The sequence below is a fragment of the Chrysemys picta genome, chromosome 7, assembly GCF_011386835.1.
Source record: "Chrysemys picta bellii isolate R12L10 chromosome 7, ASM1138683v2, whole genome shotgun sequence".
In the NCBI taxonomy this organism is placed as follows: Eukaryota; Metazoa; Chordata; order Testudines; family Emydidae; genus Chrysemys; species Chrysemys picta.
This window is the reverse complement of record NC_088797.1, coordinates 33,758,197-33,776,190: the sequence shown is the minus strand read 5'-3', so window position 1 is coordinate 33,776,190 and position 17,994 is coordinate 33,758,197. Positions and strand designations below refer to the sequence as shown.

Genomic DNA, 17,994 nt, shown 5'->3' with positions numbered 1-17,994 from the left:
CTTCTCACCATGATTTCGCCATCTACCACTTGAAAGCTGATGCTCCAGGGCACTAGAGACCAAGAGAGGTTTGGGGGCCCAATTTCCCTTAATTCAGTGGGATTTTCTATCAGGGATTTTGGCCACAGTGTCCAAGAGCCTGAGTGGTCTGGGCTGATTTTTCCCCAGGCTTCCTTCCTTGTGTTTTCAGAGTGCCCTCACCTGGTTCCTGGGCTAGAGTACCTGGAGCGATGGGTATTCCTGGCTTCTGTCCCCAGTTCTGGAAGGGGAGTGGGACCTAGGAGGTTAGAGTAGTAGAGACTGGGAGTTAGGACTCCTGGGTTCCATCCATGGGTCTGGGAAGGGAGTGGGATCTGGTGGGTAGAGCAGGAGTCGAGGGCTGGGAGCCAGGACTCCTGGTTTCTATCCCTGCTCTGGTTTGGGCATGAAGTCTGGTAGGTTAGAGTAGTGGGGGTTAGGAGCCAGGACTCCTGAGTTCTAGCCCAGCTCTGGGAGAGGAGTAGGGTCTAGTCAGTTACAGTGGAGGAGGGGCTAGGAGCCAAGACTCCTGGGTTTTATTCCCAGCTCACTTGCTGGGTGACTTTGAGCAATCCTTCCCCTCTCTGTGTCCCAGTTTCTCCTCTGTAAAATGGGGACAATAGTGACCTGCTTTATAAAGAGCTTTGAGATCATGGGTCAAAAGCACTGTATGAGAGCTGGCTTTTCATTAGTGTTTTGAAAGTGATTTGTAAGAGGATGTGTAACACCTGGCATTGTGCATTTATGGTTTGTTTCCAGTGAACAAACAGCATCACCAAGCCACCAAGTACTAAAAAACTCATGAGGCTGGCTTAGAAATCAAGAGCATCCTAAAAATGATCTGTATGGGGTTCAGCTTTTAAGAACAAAAGTTGCAACTTTCACTCAATCTCCTGCTTCCAGGAGCTGGGCATTTAAGAGAGGCCATAGGATAGACTCACAAATCCCTTAATATCCAGTAGGGGGCAGCAGGTGTTTTCCTCACTCTAATAAATCTCCAGGGGGTTTCCCCAATGCCCCCTCTGGGGAGAAGGAGCTGGGTCTCAGATCATGCAGATGGTCCCTGAAGGGATCTCATCTCACCCCTTTGCTTGCTCCAAACAGGGCTAACGGCCCCTGACCCAGACGCAGATGGAACCAGGGAAGGAATCCAGTGTTCCGGATCCACAGGGCTCGGAGGAAGTGGAGGTTGGAGCAGGTGAGTGACTGGGTCAGTCCATTCGGAAGCTGCCAGTGAGTGAAGCATAATATAGAGCTTAAAAAAGAGGGAATGGAGTTTAGTGGGCAAGCACTGGGGTGGGAGCCAGGACTCCTGGGTTCTATCCCCAGCTTTGACCTTGAGCGATTCCCTTTCCCTCCTGATGCTTCTGTTTCTCCTCGCACCCTTCTGTCTATTTAGATCGTGAGCTCTTTGGGCCAAGGTCTTTCTCTCATTGTGTGTCTGTGCAGCACCCAACATGACAGGCCCCCGATGTCAGTCAGGTGTGTGTCTGTGCCTCTGCTGCACACCGTGCGACAGGCTCCCATGATCTTGGGCAGGGGCAGGCTGTGCAGTGCTTAGTGTGACAGGGCCCTGATTTCTGGCCATGCATTATCTGTGCCCTGTTGCCCACCCTCGTACCCCAGAGCTCTTCTTCCCATACCCAGAGCAACGCTCACCTGCATTCTGCTCTCTTCCGGCAGACGACAGTGCCGCCTGTCTCTCAGAGGAGGAGGATTCCGACCAGGAAGGCCCTGAGATGGTGCCATCCCACAAGATGTGGCCAGGGGTCTCCAAGGGCGACGTCTCGCCCGGCTCCCCATGGGACATGGCTGGCCAGAGCCCGGGCATTGGGGCACAGGCGCCGGATGACTCTGGTGACCTGGAGCAGGGGCTGGAGGAGTTTGGTGACATCATTGTGCACCGGGTGACACAGATGGGTGTGAAGCCGTGCCGCTACATCGAGGGGGGGCGCAGCTACGAGCTGAGCCCTGGTCTGGCCCGCCGGCTGCTGCGGCTCGACGAGAAGCCGTACGAGTGCACCGAGTGTGGCAAGAGCTTCAACCAGAGCTCCAACCTGCACCGGCACCAGCGCACACACACTGGCGAGCGCCCCTACTGCTGCCCGGCCTGCGGCAAGGCCTTCAGCCGCCGCTCCAATCTGGCGCAGCACCAGCGCATCCACTCCGGCGAACGCCCCTTCCACTGCGGCGACTGCGGCAAGAGCTTCAGTGAGAGCTCCTACCTGATCCGGCACCAGCGCACCCACACCGGCGAGCGCCCCTATAAGTGCCCAGCCTGCGGCAAGGCCTTCTCCCGCAGCTCCCACCTGGCACGACACCAGCGCACCCACACGGGTGAGCGCCCCTACCCATGCACCGACTGTGGCAAACGCTTCGGGCTCAGCTCCGACCTGGCCACGCACCGCCGCACCCACACAGGCGAGAAGCCTTTCCGCTGCACCGACTGTGGCAAGGCCTTCTCCCGCAGCTCCCACCTGGTGCAGCACCAGCGCACCCACACCGGGGAGCGCCCCTACCGCTGCGCCCAGTGCGGCAAGAGCTTCTGCCATGGCTCCAACCTGCTGCAGCACCAACGCACGCACCGTGGCGAGCGCCCCTACCGGTGCCAGCAGTGCGGCAAGGCCTTCAGCCTGAGCTCCAACCTGATCCGCCACCAGCGCATCCATACGGGCGAGCGCCCCTACCGCTGCACCGACTGCGGGCGCAGCTTCGTGCTGAGCTCTGACCTCCTGCAGCACCACCGCGTACACACGGGCGAGCGTCCCTACCAGTGCCCCGACTGTGGCAAGGCCTTCTCCCGTGCCGCCCACCTGGCCCAGCACCGCCGCACCCACACGGGCGAGCGCCCCTACCACTGCCAGCACTGCGGCAAGAGCTTCAGCCATGGCTCCAATTTCATCAAACACCAGAGCACCCACCTGCATGGCTGGCAGCCCTGCTGGCCCCTTAAGGAGGGCGGGGAGGGCCCCCAGGATGATGGGGCTGGCAAGGAGGTGGAGGAGGGGCAGGCACAGCCTTAAAGCATGGCAGTGCTTGGAGTGCAGGACCTGCTACACACAGGAGAATCCATCATTGCCAGCCTCCTAGCCAGATCACTTGGATGGAGTGAGAACTTATTAAACATCACAGAACCCTGCCCCGTATGGAACTGGGAACCCACCTCTGGCCTAGTAGCCAGGTGCCCTGGACAGAGCTGGGAACGCACCCCCGGCCTCATAGCCAGGTGTCCAGGATGGAGTTGGGAATCCAGCCTTGTAGCCAAGTGCCCCGGACACAGACAGGAACCCATCCCCAGCCTTGTAGCCAGGTGCCCCGGACAGAGCTGGGAACCTATTTAATGTTGCTACTGTTGCTTTACAGGCCACATCACTTAGCACCCACAATGTATCACACATCAGACTATGCTGCAATAGGGTTCATAGCCACCTGGCCCAACTCTCCCAGCCTATTAAGCATCCAGCAACTCAACACCGGCCCCCGCACAGCCTTTTGGGCTTGTTTAAATTGCCCTGGTTTGATCTAAATTTGGTTTAGAAGCCAGTTTTTAGGCCCAGTGTAAACATGGTGCCAGTGACCTGCAGGTGAGAGCAGCCAAGCTCTGGTGTGATCCTAGCCATCTGCGAATCCAGCTCTCATCTGTGCCAAGGTGCTGAGTCCAGGATGAGGGTCCCTGCTTTGCCGGGAGGATACTCCAGAGAGTGGAGGACTCAAATCTCACAAAGGCCAAGTGAGATTCAGCAGGCAGGAGCCACCCTGGGTCAATTCAGACTAGCAATGAAGGGCAAATGTTTGTCAGGATGGGGGATTCCCCAGCGGGGCAGCTCCCCCTGGGACGGTGGGAGGAATGCTCCATCCCTTGGGGGCGCTACATCCAGGCCAAATGTCTCTAAAGGCTGTGCTCTGGCTCCAGCACAGATCTGGGCTAGGGGCAGGAATGGCTGCAGGTGAACCTCCAGCCCATGTGATACAGGGAGGCAGGCTGGGGGATGGGTACGGTCCCTTCTCTCCTGTTATCTGCAATGGCATTCCCACACGTGCCAGCTGTACAGAGGGAGGCTCTTGTAAACCAGGGTCTTAGAAGCTGGATCTGGGCCCTTGTGTTTGCAGCATCCCACATAGAATCATAGAACTGGAAGAGACCTCAGAAGGTCATCTAGTTTACTCCCCTGCACTCATCTTCCTAGCGGTCGCATTTCCTCCCCTTCTCCCAGGGTTGAGCTTGGTTCACGCTCAAACGAGACACTCGCAAGTAAAGCCCAAAGGCTTCCCAAGGATGGGGATGGTGCTCCCAGAAAACCCAGCCAGCCAGACACCTCCAGATGAGGTGCTACTAACATCGCCTTCCCCTGGCAGCATCTCCAGCGTGTGGCTACTCCATAGAAGGTTGCTAGCTTAGAAGCACACTGATAGCTGGGCTGGATGCAGGAGTCAGGGGTGAGGTTCTGTGCTATGCGACAGGTCGGACAGGTGATCACCGTAGTGTCTTCTGGCTTTAGGCTGTACACCCTTGTTCTATTCTGTCCTTCAACCCAGTCTGTGCTGCTTCCAACCGTCCTGGTTCCCCTCTTGCCTAGTTCTCTGGTATCTCTTGCCAGCACTCTAGCTTCCTCTGGTGATGAAGAAACCCCCCATTTCTGCATTGTAACACTTCTAGGGAGTGATCCTTAGCTCATCACGGGCTACATTATCTCTGAACGATCTCTCCGGAACCACTCCCCTTCTCAGTCTAGTCCTCAAGATGCACCTTGCAAAGGTACAGATGACAGTCATTGGCTGTGCTCTTCCAGTCTGGCTTGGGGGATGATCAAATCTGCCACCTGTTTGGAGGAGCTCTGCTCAGAGGCCATTGCTGTTTCCTAAAGGCATCTTGCAAGGTGAACTTGGGGTTGAACTTTAGCAGGATGAGCAGCTTCTGGCCTGTCCCACAGTGGGAACACTGGGAAGTGTAGCAGACAGCTAGCCCAAACTCGTGTTGCAGCACTGCCACGGTGGGGAGTGCTGGTAAAACACGTCAGAACGTTTCAATGCAACAGCTTTCCTTAGCTCTGAGCCATCCCATGGAGCAGACAGACCCAGCACAAACTCCCCTGCCCTCCTAAAATCTCACTCTGTCTGTAGGTTGAACTTAAATCTCAAGCCATGATATGTGTCAACCTCCAGCCTGACTCTCTTGAGCAGAAAGAACAGGAGTACTTGTGGCACCTTAGAGACTAACAAATTTATTAGAGCATAAGCTTTCGTGGGCTACAGCCCACTTCTTCGGATGCGTATAGAGTGAAACATATATTAAGGAGATATATATACACACATACAGAGAGCATGAACAGGTGGGAGTTGTCTTACCAACTTTGAGAGGCCAATTAAGTAAGAGGAAAAAAAACTTTAGAAGTGATAATCAAGATAGCTCAGTACAGACAGTTTGATAAGAAGGGTGAGAATACTTACAAGGGGAGATAGATTCAATGTTTGTAATGGCTCAGCCATTCCCAGTCCTTATTCACTGCTTGTGTAGATGAGTTTCAAAGCTGCCAAAGGGATTTGGGTGCCCATGAGAGAGTGGTGTTACCCCTCTGTATGGCATAGGTGAGACTGCCAATGGGACAGCATATCCAGGCCAGGGATTGGAAAGGGCTCAGGACAGAGGCATGAGGATGTTTGCAGGGTAGGGAAACGTGCCTTGAGAAGCTCAGCCCATTTAACTCAGTGATGCCAAGTGGGGTGATTTGATCTCAGTCTGTCAGTCCCTATAGTGGGAGATTTCTGACAGTCAAGGGTGCGGGAATCTCCCAGACAAATGCCCAGCAGAGCTGGGAACTGATGCCACACAAATTAACACTGGCAATAAGGGGCAAGTATTTCCCAAGGAGGGGATTCCCCTAGTGGAACAATTGACCTGCAGAGGGGGAGGGAAGATTCTCCATTGCTTGGAGTCTTTTAGTCCAGATGGGTTGTCTCTCGAGAAGCAGCACTCTGGCTCAGCCCAAGGGATGACCTGAATTCAAGGACCTCTGCAGGAGATACTAGGCGGGTGCTATGCAGGTAGAACTAGACTATCATAAAATGGCCTTACAAAGGGGATGTGGTGCCTAAATGCCAGTGGTGGCTTTGAAAACCCTAGGCCCAGCTTGTATGTTGGGAAGCAAGGAGCAGGCAAGGTGGGGGAGCTTTCTAGTCCTGCTGCAGTACACTGCCAACCTTGCTGGTTTTCTTCATTACACTTTTTGTTACCAAGCAGCATTGTGAAGGCATGACAGTGACTCCACAGCAGTGGCTGGAGGTTCTCCCTATGAACCACCTAAACTGATGTGGGAGCAGTCAAGGAGGATAAGGACATTGCTGACATGCTATGTTCCTTTCCCTCAGCCCTCTGCACAGAGGATGCTGAGAGATACCTGCTCTTCTGTGGTAACAAAGATATGGTGCTACCAGGGACTGAGGTGTCAGAAGATGCAGTGCTGGAACCAATTTGATAGCAAGAAGTCAGCAAGACATCCAAGAGTTAACAAGAAAGAAGTAGATGAGATATTCTTGGGAGCACCTCATAAACAGCTGCTATATGGGATGGTAACAAATTTTGTGCCTATTTAAAAAAGCTCCAGAAAATCTTACTTCATTCCTCACTAAAGTGTTTGGAAGAAACACAATCAACAAAGCCCTCAACACTGGTGGTAGGAAGAGCTCTAACTGACCAGGAAAGTCAGGCTGAGCTTGTGTATTAGACATCTTGGAGCATGTCTCCAAACTAAATGTCACTGAAGGAGAATCAGCTCCTAGCATTCAGCTGAACTCACAAAGGCCCTAGCAGAGTCCCTCCCAAGAGTGAGGAAAGTAGAAAGAAGTGGGGAGGGGAGAGAGAGAAACTTTTGCCATCTACCAGAAACTTGCTAGGACACAGGAAACAATGGGTAGCGTTAAATACATGGTCTGCTTTCATCGTGGTGAAAGATTCAGAGCAGAGCCCACCAGGTCAGTGTTCGATGTAGTTAATGATCAGGAAGTGGGGGGTGAGCAGTGAAATGGCTAAATTTGCAGGTGCAATATGGTGGTCTGTAGAAGATGCCCAGTAGTGGCCCACCTTGTGCTTTATCAGTTAGGATGTTGATCCGTGGGCATTCATGGTCTCTTGCTTCCATGCTGTCAGTGACTCGGGAGTAGATTACGCCATTTTTGAGAGTGCTGCTCCCCTGTCATCCACCTGACCCTTCCTAAATAGGTTACGTACAGAGATTTTTAACATTCCGATCACGCAAATCATCTCAGCGGGTTTCAGAAATACCTATTGGGGCAAATTATTACTCATTGCTCAATAAACTGCAATTCCTCTTGTTTATTACCCAGGCTCCTAGCATCGGTGTAGAGGCGATTAAAGAATTGTTTTTCTTCGGGTCCCTTGTCTTGTTTCAGTTCGTTCTCACTAAATGAGCGCTCCTCTCGCCCCGCTTGTCACACCAGCGATTAGAAACTGGCTGATACCAACACCGGCGGGGAGCCGGGCCAGCTCGAGCAGGGGTTGGTGGGCCCTGCACCCTGGTGCCAGGTGAGCCGCGGGGGCTGTGAGGTTGCCTCCTGGACGTGCCGTTATGGGGGGCAGGGGGCAGCGAACCGGCCCCAGCCGCAGGTAACCCGAGGGGTGGAGGGCTGGAGATGGGGGATGGAACCCAGGCGTCCGGGCTCCCGTTGGTCTGTGAGGGCAGCAGGCCCCGAGGTGGGGGTGTCCCTGGAGCTCGCATTTCCCGCGGCTGGGAGGGGAGGAGCGAGGCTGCCTCAGGGCCCGGTCTCCCGCGGCAGGGGTGGGACGGAAGCCAGGAGGCGGGTCCCCTCCGGCCCGAGAGGCGGGGTCTGCGCCTTGCTTCCGGGCCGGGGCTCCCTGTTCCCGGCTTCGCACAACGTCACTTCCGTCGCGGCACTGAGTCCGAGTGCCCTACATGGAGGGGCTTCCGGCCGGAGGGGGAAGGGGCTGGGACGGAAGCGGCGCAGCAGCAAGGGCGTCCCGAGCGAGTAGCATGGCCCTGAACGCGGCAGGTACCGCCTGGGGGCGGGGCAGGAGCGGGAGAGGATCCCTTGGGGGGTGCCCTGAGCAGGGGATGGATTTAGGAATGGAGCAGGAAGGGCAGCTGAGCCTTGAGCTGGGAGCAGGAGTGGGGGCTGGGGAAGCAGAGGAAGGGGCAGCCCTGCAAGAGGTGACGATGGGGTTGGGGTGCTTGGGACATAGGGGCTCTAGTAGGGGCTGCGGGGAGGGACTGTTTGTCAGGGGGCTGCTTGCGGTGGGAGCTGGCTCCCTAAGCAGTGCTAGAGCTGGTGGCATCTGGCAGCGGAGGGAAGGGGGCAACACAGACCCTATTTAACTGCTTCAGCCAGCTTAGCCTCTCATGGGCGCAGTGGCACTGCCCCTTCTAGATGGGCACAGCTGGCATCACTGCAGATTGGCATGGTGCTGGGTGAGGGAGCCCTGTACAAACATCTCCTGGGCCCCATCCCAAAGGTGACTGCATCTCAGTGTCAGGTATGGGGTCCTTGCTCTGACAGCTTGCAGGGATGCTGTGCGATGGCTCTATCAACTTCCCATCTTCCCCCTCAGGCAACGATGATGGGAACTGGGAGCCACCTTCAGAGGCAGAGCTGAAGGTGATCCAGGCACGGAGGGAGCGGCAGGATAAGATCAGCAGAGTGATGGGCAACTACCTGCTGAAGGGGTACCGCATGCTGGGGGAATGCTGCGAAGAGTGTGGGGTACGACCTGTGGCTTGTGTGGGAAGCCTAATAGAGGACACTGTGCTCCAGGCAGGAGCAGAGGGCAGTGTAGGGGCCCCCAGCTATCCATCACTAGCTCTGCAGGGAATGTCCTAGGCCAGCTCCGTCTCTTCTAGCCTGGGATCCAGTAGGGAGCAGGCTGGGGCCAGCCCTGTCATATGGATAGGCCTGTGGGTCTGATCCACTGGGGGAGGGGAGGGATACTGGTCTGGGTGGCCCCATTGGTCTGATCTGGGAGGTGGGAAGGGTGGGATACTAGGCTAAGTGGGCCCATGGATCTGACTGGGTGGAAAGGGAGGCATACTGAGCTGAATGAACCTCAGTGCCTAGTGTGAGTGGGAGCTTCCATCACCCAGCGGTGAGGGGGAGAGTTCCCTCCACCCCCACAGCATGGTATACTCCCCTTCCCATGTGGACTATTCCACCCACCCACCCTACTACATTGTGTTCCCACCCCAGACCAGGATAGGCTGTAGGGGAAGCTGCTCCACTTCAAGGCCATGCAGTCTAGTCCCTCCCATGCAATGGGGCTCCCAGCCCTCTGGGTGACAATTCCTGGTCTCACCCGCTCTCTTTCCTTCCCTTCCTTTTGTTCCCTCTCCCTCATCAGAGGCCTGAGGGTGGTTCTAGTCTGCCTTTGAGTTAGAGCTGGGGAGCAGCTCTGGTTTCACTGCCCCCCATCTTGGGACAACCCCCTCTTGCATTGCTCTGCCCTGAAGTCCCACACCAGGCTGTCTCTCCCTTACAGACCATCTTGCTCCAAGACAAGCAGAGGAAACTTTACTGCGTGGCCTGCCAGGAGCTCAACTCTGACATCGACAAAGACAACCCGGGTACGGCCTTTCCCAGCGACGTGCTGTCTACCAGGGAGGTGTTCGAGTGGCATGGGAATAATGGGGGGATTGGCTGGCTCAGGGGCCACGGAATGGGACATGGGGCCTTTCCCCTCTAGGGGGACCAGCTCTGATCTAGCGCTGGTCACTGCATAGAACCTATGGCATCCAGAAGGTCCCTGCCCCAAAGAGCTCACACTCTGAGCAGAAACTGGCACCAAGAGGGGAAGGGACTTGCCCAAGGTCAGTGGCAGTGCTGGGAATAGAACTCAGGCGGCCTGGCTCCCAAGGCAGTGCTTCATTGCCTGCCCTCCCTCAGTTCAGCTGTGAGGCTGTGGCTGCGTCCTGCGTTGCAAACTGCTGACCCTGGAAGCAGCTCTGGGACTTGCAGCTCTGACCCCATCTGTCCTCTCTCTCTTTCCAGCGCTGAATGCCCAGGCTGCCCTGTCCCAGGTCCGTGAGCACCAGCTGGCCTCCACCTCAGAGGAGGCCACGCCCCTTGGGTACCTCCCAGCCACCCAGCAGCCCCATGTGCCGCGCCCAGAACACTGTGAGGGGGCGGCCTCGGGACTCCGAGCTGCCGCCACTGCGGCCGCCATACCGCAGGCCCGGTCTGCCCCAACACCTGCCCTGCCTGCTAGCCCCCTGGCTGCAGCAGAGGATGCCATCCTCCAGAAGCTGGGCTGGGCCAGCCAGGAGCTCCAGCACAGCGCCTCCATCGAGCTCAGCCTCCAACTATGCAGCCTCATCCGCTCCTGTGCTGAGTCCTTGAAATGCCTCAAGGAACTGACCCCACAGTGAGTCGCTCATGTCGACCCCGGCCTCCTCAGGGGCAGTGGCCAGGCCCCAGAACACTGACTACACCTGGCACAGCCAGGCCGGGAGGGGGTGAGGACGTCCCCCCAGAGACTCTGTTTTGCCAGCCCCCTTTGGCTGGACAAAGATCCTGTTCTTTGTCTGTAGCTTCCTATAAAAAGTCCAAAATCTTGTGAAAGACTCAATCTGATCATTTGGGATAGGGGTGACCCAAAGCATCAGATGCACGGAGATGCCGGGCTGGATCTGACCTGGAGACGGGGGATTCTATGCTGGATGGGCCATGAGTCTGATCTGGGGCAGGTGGAGCATATGGGGCCAGCCCAGTTCTCCTTTGTTCCATTGTCTCTTGGTCTCACCCAGGCAGCTGTGGCAGGAGCCATGGAGCAGGCATCTGCCAGGCCTATTGTAATATTGAGACAACAGCTATGCAGCCAGGATACCACTGGGCTGGGCTTCCTGCCTGTCATGCCCTGTCCACCCCCCAATGGAACTCCTGGCCAGCTGGATGCTGGGGGAGAGGAGCGGGGGATTCCTGACTGCAGCAGACAGTACCTGGCTCCAGTGCCCCAGCTCACCACTAGGGGGTTGCTATGGGGGCTCAGTAGGGGGCACTCTCCAACTGTAGCCAGAACTGGTCCAAATGCCCTAGCATGGTACTAGGGGATGCTTTGCTGCAGGGAGTGAAGAGGGGCCTCAGGGGGGCACGCTCCCCTTCGGCAGTGATCACTAAATAGCCCACTGGAGTTTCACCAACTGTCGCAGCATCCACACCCAAGTCCCTACATTCTTCCTTGCACTGAAATCCTCCTTCGCTTCCTGTTGGTGGTTTTAAGCAATGAGTGAGGCGGCTGCACCTCAGTACTGGGAGAGGGACTTCTGTGTAAACATCCTTTCTGCCCCACCCTAGAATCAGCCACTTCTCAGCACCAGGCAAGCGACCCCTATATAAACAGCCCCCACCCCAGAGGCTGCTGCATCTCAGTACCAGGCAGAAGGGATTTCAGGTCAGCCCATTGTTATGCCCAGTGTGTAACCCCCAGGCCATACATCTTGACCTGTGGCCTGAGATGTAGACATTGAAATTGACTAAGATCTGATTGTGAAATTATCTAGCCCAACGTCACAGTAAAATAGGAACACACTGTTCAACGAGTGTTTTCTCTGCTCTTTGTGATTCCTTAGTGCAGATTCCCAGTCTGGTTACTAAGGTGACCTACCAGCTTCCTTCTGAATTGTTTTGTGACTCACCATTACATATATGCACCGTCTCCCCAGCACTACAATCCTCATTCCAGCCCAGTGTGGAGGAGGTGGGGGGTGGGTTGGAGAGTGAGTTTGCCCTGCAGAATACCTGGAATAACGTGGGACCCCCACCCCGTCGGCCAGATCTCTCACACACTGCATATGCAAGGTCAGGGGCAGAGTGGCACACTGTTCAAAAGGCATCCCCCATCCAATACTGAATACAACTGTGTCTAGTTTTATCTCAGTACTGGATGGGGACAAGCCGCCCAAAAAGGGGACTGCCCAGTTCAAAGCCAGATGAGTGGCCTCACTGCACTGCAACGGTGGCTCCCATCATAGGCACCGACAGAAAAAAATTGGTGGCTGCTTAGCACCCACCGGCAGCGCCCTGCCCCCCCCCCCACTCCAGCTTACGAGCGCGCCGCCGTGTCCTGCTTCTCCCCCCTCCCTCCCAGCACTTGTGCCGTGAAACAGCTGTTTCTGGGGCAGGGAGGGAAAGGGGAGGAGGGGGAACACGGCAGGGCTGGGGGAAGAGGCGGGGCTGGAGTGGGGATTTGGGGAAGGGATCCAATAGGGCAGGGGTTCTCAAACTGGGGGTCGGGAGCCCTCAGGGGGTCATGAGACTATTATGTGGGGGGTCGCAAGCTGTCAGCCTCCACCACAAACCCCGCTTTGCCTCCAGAATTTATAATGGTGTTAAATATATTAAAAAGTGTTTGTAATTTATATGGGGGGGGGGGCACACTCAGAGGCTTGCTATGTGAAAAGGGTCACCAGTACAAAAGTGTGAGAATCACTGCAATAGGGGTAGGGAGGGGGCGGAGTTAGGGCAGGAACTTTGGGGGATGGGGTTGGAATGGGGGCGGGGCCAGGGGAGAGGAAAGGGTGGAGTCGGGGGGGGGCGGCACGGGCACCCATAGTGTGCCAGAGAAAGTTGGCGCCTATGGCTCCCATATCGTAGCTGGACTCGGCTCCCTGCTTTGCTCCAGCAGTTGCCACCTGGTGCACAGGGTCGCAGTGCCACTCAGGTGTGGCTGAGCGCTGCCCAGACCCGACTGAGAGCAGGGGAGCCCCACTTCAGGCCAGGCGCTACCCAGACTCTGACTGAGAGTAGGGGGGCCCCCTTCAGGCCAGGTGCTGCCCAGACCACTATTGAGAGAGGGGGGGGGCCCATTGGCCTGAGTGCTGCCCAAGGTGAGATTGTGCACCCCTGTGGGCTGGGCACTGTACAGACACACAATGAAAGACAATCCTGCTTCCCAAGAGGTTACAGTCGAAACAACCAAAGGAAGGATTATATTACTATGTGACCTGGGAAACGGACCAAGAAACGAAGGGCCTTGACCAAAGTCACACTGCATGTCAGTGCCAGAGCCAGGGATAGAACCCAGGAGTTCTGACCCCCATCACTGCCCCTGATCTCACTCCCGAGTTCCCTTCCAGGGTTAGGAATAGAACCCAGGACTCCTGGCTGTCAGTTGGATGTGGGTGGGGGAGGGGGTGTTGGAGCCTAGATGCCCGGGGGTGGGGTAGCAGGCTGGATGGGCCCAAGCATCTGAGCTGGGGAGGAATCGGCTTTTTGGTTTGGGACACGTCCGATCTGCCCCTTCCCCCCAGCCCTGCTGCTAGCAGAGGCCGCTGTTTTTCTCCAGCTAAGCGGCTTTCCCCACCCTACCCCCCAGGCGTCTGGCCAGAGGATTAGCATCCCAGGGCCGGCCTTCCCTGACGATGGGCCCCACCGCAGCCCTGGAAAGCGCCTATTGGCGGAGGCAGGGGGGGGGGGATCTGATCGCATAGTCCTGTCGCCCCCGCCCTCGGAGGAGCCAGGGCCCTGTTTGCCCTCAGGAAGGGGTCTCCTTGTGCTCCAGCTGCTGTTGCCCCTTTAAGCGCGCGACAGCCTGCCCCCTTTTGGGAAGGGGGGGTCTGGAAGGGACCAGGTGGGGTGTGGTAGCGGCAGGCAGAGCAAACAAAGGGAGACCGGCGCAGGGAGAGCCGGCTCGGGGGCACGGATTAGGGAGCCCATCAGCTGCTGTCAGGCTGCCACGCCCCCTCTGTCGGTCTGTCTCTGTTCGAAGTGCTGCAGGACCTGGGTGGAGATCCGGATTCCGACCTCCCCGGGCCGTTGGGAGTGTGGCTGGCCAGCATCTGCACTCCTCCGCCTGAGAAGTCTTTCTCTGTCCCTCCATCCACCCCGACCCCCCCCCCCCCGGCTCCGCAGAGGGGGGTTCGGGGCCGGGAGCCCGCGGAACAAAGGGAGCAGGAAGAAACACCAGATGGAAAAATAGAAAGGAAAAAAGCGAGCTGGGAAGCGGAGGAGCGCGGATGGCAGCGGGAGGCGCCTGCGCCGCAGGGGCAGGAGACTTGAGGATGAGCTGCCCTGAGATCCTGGGTTAGCCACGGGTGTTGAGCAGGGGTTTGGAATGATCCGCCCGGCCCTTTCCTAGCCCCCAGGGTGGGGGAGTGAGGCCAGCATGAACCCCCCCGCCCTGAGCTGCTAATCAGCCTGGGTCTGCACTAGCCAGGGCGCTGCAGGCGCTGGCTGACAGAGGGGCAATCGGCCCATTAGAAAGCTGCAGGGGACAGCCACATTCCCGAGGGCATACGGCCCCTGGCAGGGGCTGCTGGCATCCAGGACTGTCCTATTAGGGCATAGTTAGCTCAGTTCTGGCTGTCCCCCATAGACATTGTTTGGGAGCCTAGTAAAAGAGCCCTGTCCCCAACCCCAGAGAGTCAGGCTTTGGAAGGGGACAGAAAGGGAGATTCCTGTATAACCCAGAGTGGCCCAGACGCACGTCTGCCATTGGCTGGGCTTATCTCCCTAGAAGCTCTTTCTTTCTTTCCCCATCTCCTGTCCACAATGAACGGCCTCCAGCCACCCCAGGACTGCCTGGGGGGCAATGTCTGCTCCATCGAAGGTCTCCCCCCACTTCCCAAGGGCCTCAGCGGGATCCTCAACTCCAGTGGCGGCTCGTGGCGTGAGATTGAGAAAGTGTACAGCAAGAAGACACGGATCCAGGACGACCTGAGCAAGTCACGGGCGGCCTCTGAGAAGCTGCTGAGGAGCAAACCGGCCAACCTGGACTCGGCGCTGGCCATGCTGCGCAAGGAGATGGTAACCGTGCCCCTGCCCCCCATAGCACAGCCTCCCCCATGTGGGACATCCCCTCTGCTCTCCCACGACATTCCCCCTGCCTCCGATGCTCCCCTTAGCCGGGGTGGGCCTGCTGGGGTTCCTGGGGCAGCAGGCAGTGTGTATACGTGTTTGGGGGGAGGGGTAGACTTGCCTCCCAGAGCTTGGGACCTTGGCAGGGCTGGGGGATTTCGCCACGTCTCACGAGTCTCACCATTTTTGGTGTTGCTCTGAAGCCCCAGGCAGGGAATTGTGGGAGAGTTGTCAGCTCTCCTTGATTAGCCCTTGTCCACACCCCAAGCTGTCCTGCTCAAAAAGCTCTGGGCTAAAGTACAGCAATGCCTGCTAGTGTGGATGCAGCTATAATGGGATAAAGGTGCTAATCCCAGGATAGCTATTCCTGATTGAGAAGGAGACTAAACAAAACTAGGCTAAGGCACCTTTATCCCAGTATAACTGTAGCCACACTAGGTATTGTCCTCCTATAGCTCTATGGGTGTAAAATCACACACACACGCCCCAACTGACACGGTTGCACCCTGACAAACAACAACACTAGCTAGTGTCTAGCTCTCCTTTCCGGGGGAAAAGCTGGAGAATGTGGCCAAGCTACAGCTGTCCCCCCACCCCCAGGTTCCAAGGCAGCAGGCAAAGAAATAGGACCCACGATTATATATTCAGGGGCAGGGGGTGTCTGGCTTACAATTTTTCAACTGCTTGGGGTTGGCATGACTGAATGTGATTGGCACCGGGGTCAAAGTGTCTTTGGTTGTGTTTGTGTCCATGTGCATGTGTAACTTTGTGTTGGTGCCTGTGTGTATAGAAGGGAGCATGTATTGTGTATTGTAAATACCTAGCATGTGGGCAGTGCACACAGGTGCATGTTTGTGTACCTGTGTGTGTAGCATTGTGTTGTATCTGGGCACAAATGCACGTGTTTCTGTATGAATGTCCATGCTGTGTATAAAGTGTGTTCTGTACATATGGGGGACATTCTCTGGCCTGTGCTATACAGGAGGTCAGGCCAGATGATCTAATGGTCCCTTCTGGCCTTGAAATCTATACATCTCTGTGTAATTAATAGTAGTAATATGTGGTAGAAATGAGGTTGTGAGGGGCCTAATGGGGGTTGCCCCATTGAAGACAAGTTGAGGGAGTCCAGGCTGCATTGGCATAGACATGTCCAACGGGCACCCCAGAGGTATATTGGTAGGACGGCCCTTGCAATGATTGTGAATAGAAGATGACCCAGAGGGGAGCCAAAGACTTGGGACATCAGATACATTCAAGGTGGATAGGTCCATCAAAATGGCTATTAGCCAAGATGGTCAGGGATGCAACCCCTCACTCTGGCAGTCAGAAGCTGGAACTGGATGACAGGGGATGGATCACTCTGTAATTGCCCTGTTCTGTTTATTCCATCTGAAACATCTGGCACCAGCCATCGTCAGAAGACAGGATACTAGGCTAGATGGACCATTGGTCTGACCCTTTATGACCATTATGTTCTTATGACACGGACCAGATATAAGCAGAAATTAGAGAGACCAGTCTGCACAACAGCCAGATGTCTGATCATGGGGTTTGGAAGAAGACGGCTGTAAAGGTCACCGACCCCGAATAGGGAAGTAGCAAGAAGGAAGAAGAGGAAGGGTAGTAGCATCTAGGAGCCCTTGTCATGGAGCAGGCCCCCATTGCACTAGGCACTGTACAAACACAGATGAAATCGCATGCGCGCCCACACTGCCATGCTGCTGTGAATGTGCACTGTGTTCATAGAATAAGCATGTGTGGTGATATCTGTGTGTACAGGCATTGACACACATTAAATACGTGCATACATGCTTTGAGTGTCTATAAGTATGAGAACACACACACAGCGCAGGTCTCATCCCTCCCAGCGGGGGCAGCAGAGACAGCCACACTGTTGGTGGGGTGGAATAGCAAGTGGCCGAGGTGTGGATTGAGGCTGAGCAGTGGGGCTGCGGGTTGGGATGAGGGGTACCAGGGAGCCATATGGGGGAATAGACCCAACTGTGACAGACCCTCCCGGTCCCTCTCCCCCTAGGTGGGCCTGCGCCAGCTGGACATGTCCCTGCTGTGCCAGCTGTGGTCGCTGTACGAGTCGATCCAGGAGTACAAGGGGCTGTTCCAGGACATGTCATCGTCCCTGCACTCTGAGGGCTCCTACACCGCTGAGAATGGCTTCTCTGATGAGGACGATGAGTTTGAGGTGGAGCCGCCGGGTGCTGACGTGCGCAAGGAGACCCCACTGCTGGGCCGGCTCAGCTTGCCTCAGCCCCAGAACTCCCGTGACCAGTGGCTGCAGGACTCCTTCCACATCACCATCTGAACCCTGCAGCCACCACAGCCTCACCCCGTTTGGAGTAGTAGCATGTGTAGCTGGGAGCTCCCTACAGCGCCCCCTGTTGGGAGAGGCCAGGGCTGGAGTAGCCTGGCTCTCCCCCTGCAGCCAGGGCTCCTGCCCCGCTCCCTATAGTGCCCCATGCTGGGAGAGGCCAGGGCTACAGTATCTGGGACCTCCCTCTACAGCCAGCACATCTGCCCCACTCCCTGTAGTGCCCCATGTGGGGAGAGGCTGGGGCAGTGCATTTTCTGGCATTGCTGCGGGTAGGATCATGTTAGCAGTTTTTAGTGCCTCAGCCATCAGCCAAAAATGGCCACTTTTAAGATATTTAAAAAAATAAAATTTAAAAAAATTTGACACATAGGGGGAAAACCTCCTGAAGTGGGAGAGGTGAAATGTAATATATACAGCATGTCGGGGCTCGAACCCCATCAGAGCTGTGAAATAAATCCTCAGAAATTGACTTGGCCGTGTATTATTCCAATACCTAGGAGTGGGGGTCAGGACTTGGGAAAATAACTGCAGTGTTTGTGTCGGACCCACTGGAGTTCTAATTTTGTCCCCCCACTCTCACTGGCCCCACAGGGTAACTGACATGACCAAGAGTTACCTGCTCCCTGTTTCAATTGCCAACTGGGCCCATTGGAGACTGCAGGAGGGGAGGGGGATGGAGGACAGATCCCAGCAGCTGGGGAGGAGGGTGGCGGGGGGAGCACAGGGCAAGGGGGGGTCATGGAGGGGTCCTGGCAGTGGGGGAGGAAGGCGGCATAGGGCAAGCAGCCCAAGGAGAGGGGTCCCAGCAGTGTGGGGGGAACATGGGGAGAAAG

At 56.3% G+C, this 17,994-nt stretch overlaps 3 protein-coding genes across 12 annotated transcripts in view; all 3 read left to right on the top strand.

The window, feature by feature from the left end:
* LOC103305688 (RNA-binding protein 4B-like) overlaps positions 1-7,555 on the top strand; it is a 30,277-nt gene extending 22,722 nt beyond the window's left edge. For 7 of the 10 annotated variants that reach the window (XM_065553076.1, XM_005307954.5, XM_065553072.1 and 4 more), the window contains 2 exons: positions 1,123-1,216; positions 1,702-7,407. In XM_065553076.1, coding sequence (XP_065409148.1) covers positions 1,123-1,216; positions 1,702-1,756 — 149 coding nt within the window. In that variant the 3' untranslated portion in view covers positions 1,757-7,407. The other 3 variants (XM_065553078.1, XM_065553080.1, XM_065553075.1) reach the window with 3 other exon arrangements.
* A 328-nt stretch (positions 7,556-7,883) lies between these two features.
* On the top strand, positions 7,884-10,593 carry ZNRD2 (zinc ribbon domain containing 2). The gene is made up of 4 exons (XM_005307952.5): positions 7,884-8,043; positions 8,600-8,751; positions 9,521-9,605; positions 10,030-10,593. The coding sequence occupies exons 1-4, from the start codon at positions 7,947-7,949 to the stop codon at positions 10,404-10,406; spliced, it is 711 nt and encodes a 236-aa protein (XP_005308009.2). The 5' UTR covers positions 7,884-7,946; the 3' UTR covers positions 10,407-10,593.
* A 138-nt stretch (positions 10,594-10,731) lies between these two features.
* Positions 10,732-17,630, top strand: FAM89B (family with sequence similarity 89 member B). The gene is made up of 2 exons (XM_005307951.5): positions 10,732-14,781; positions 16,868-17,630. Exons 1-2 carry the CDS (start codon positions 14,527-14,529, stop codon positions 17,150-17,152), a joined length of 540 nt encoding a protein of 179 aa, XP_005308008.1. The 5' UTR covers positions 10,732-14,526; the 3' UTR covers positions 17,153-17,630.
* The last annotated feature ends 364 nt before the right edge of the window (positions 17,631-17,994 follow it).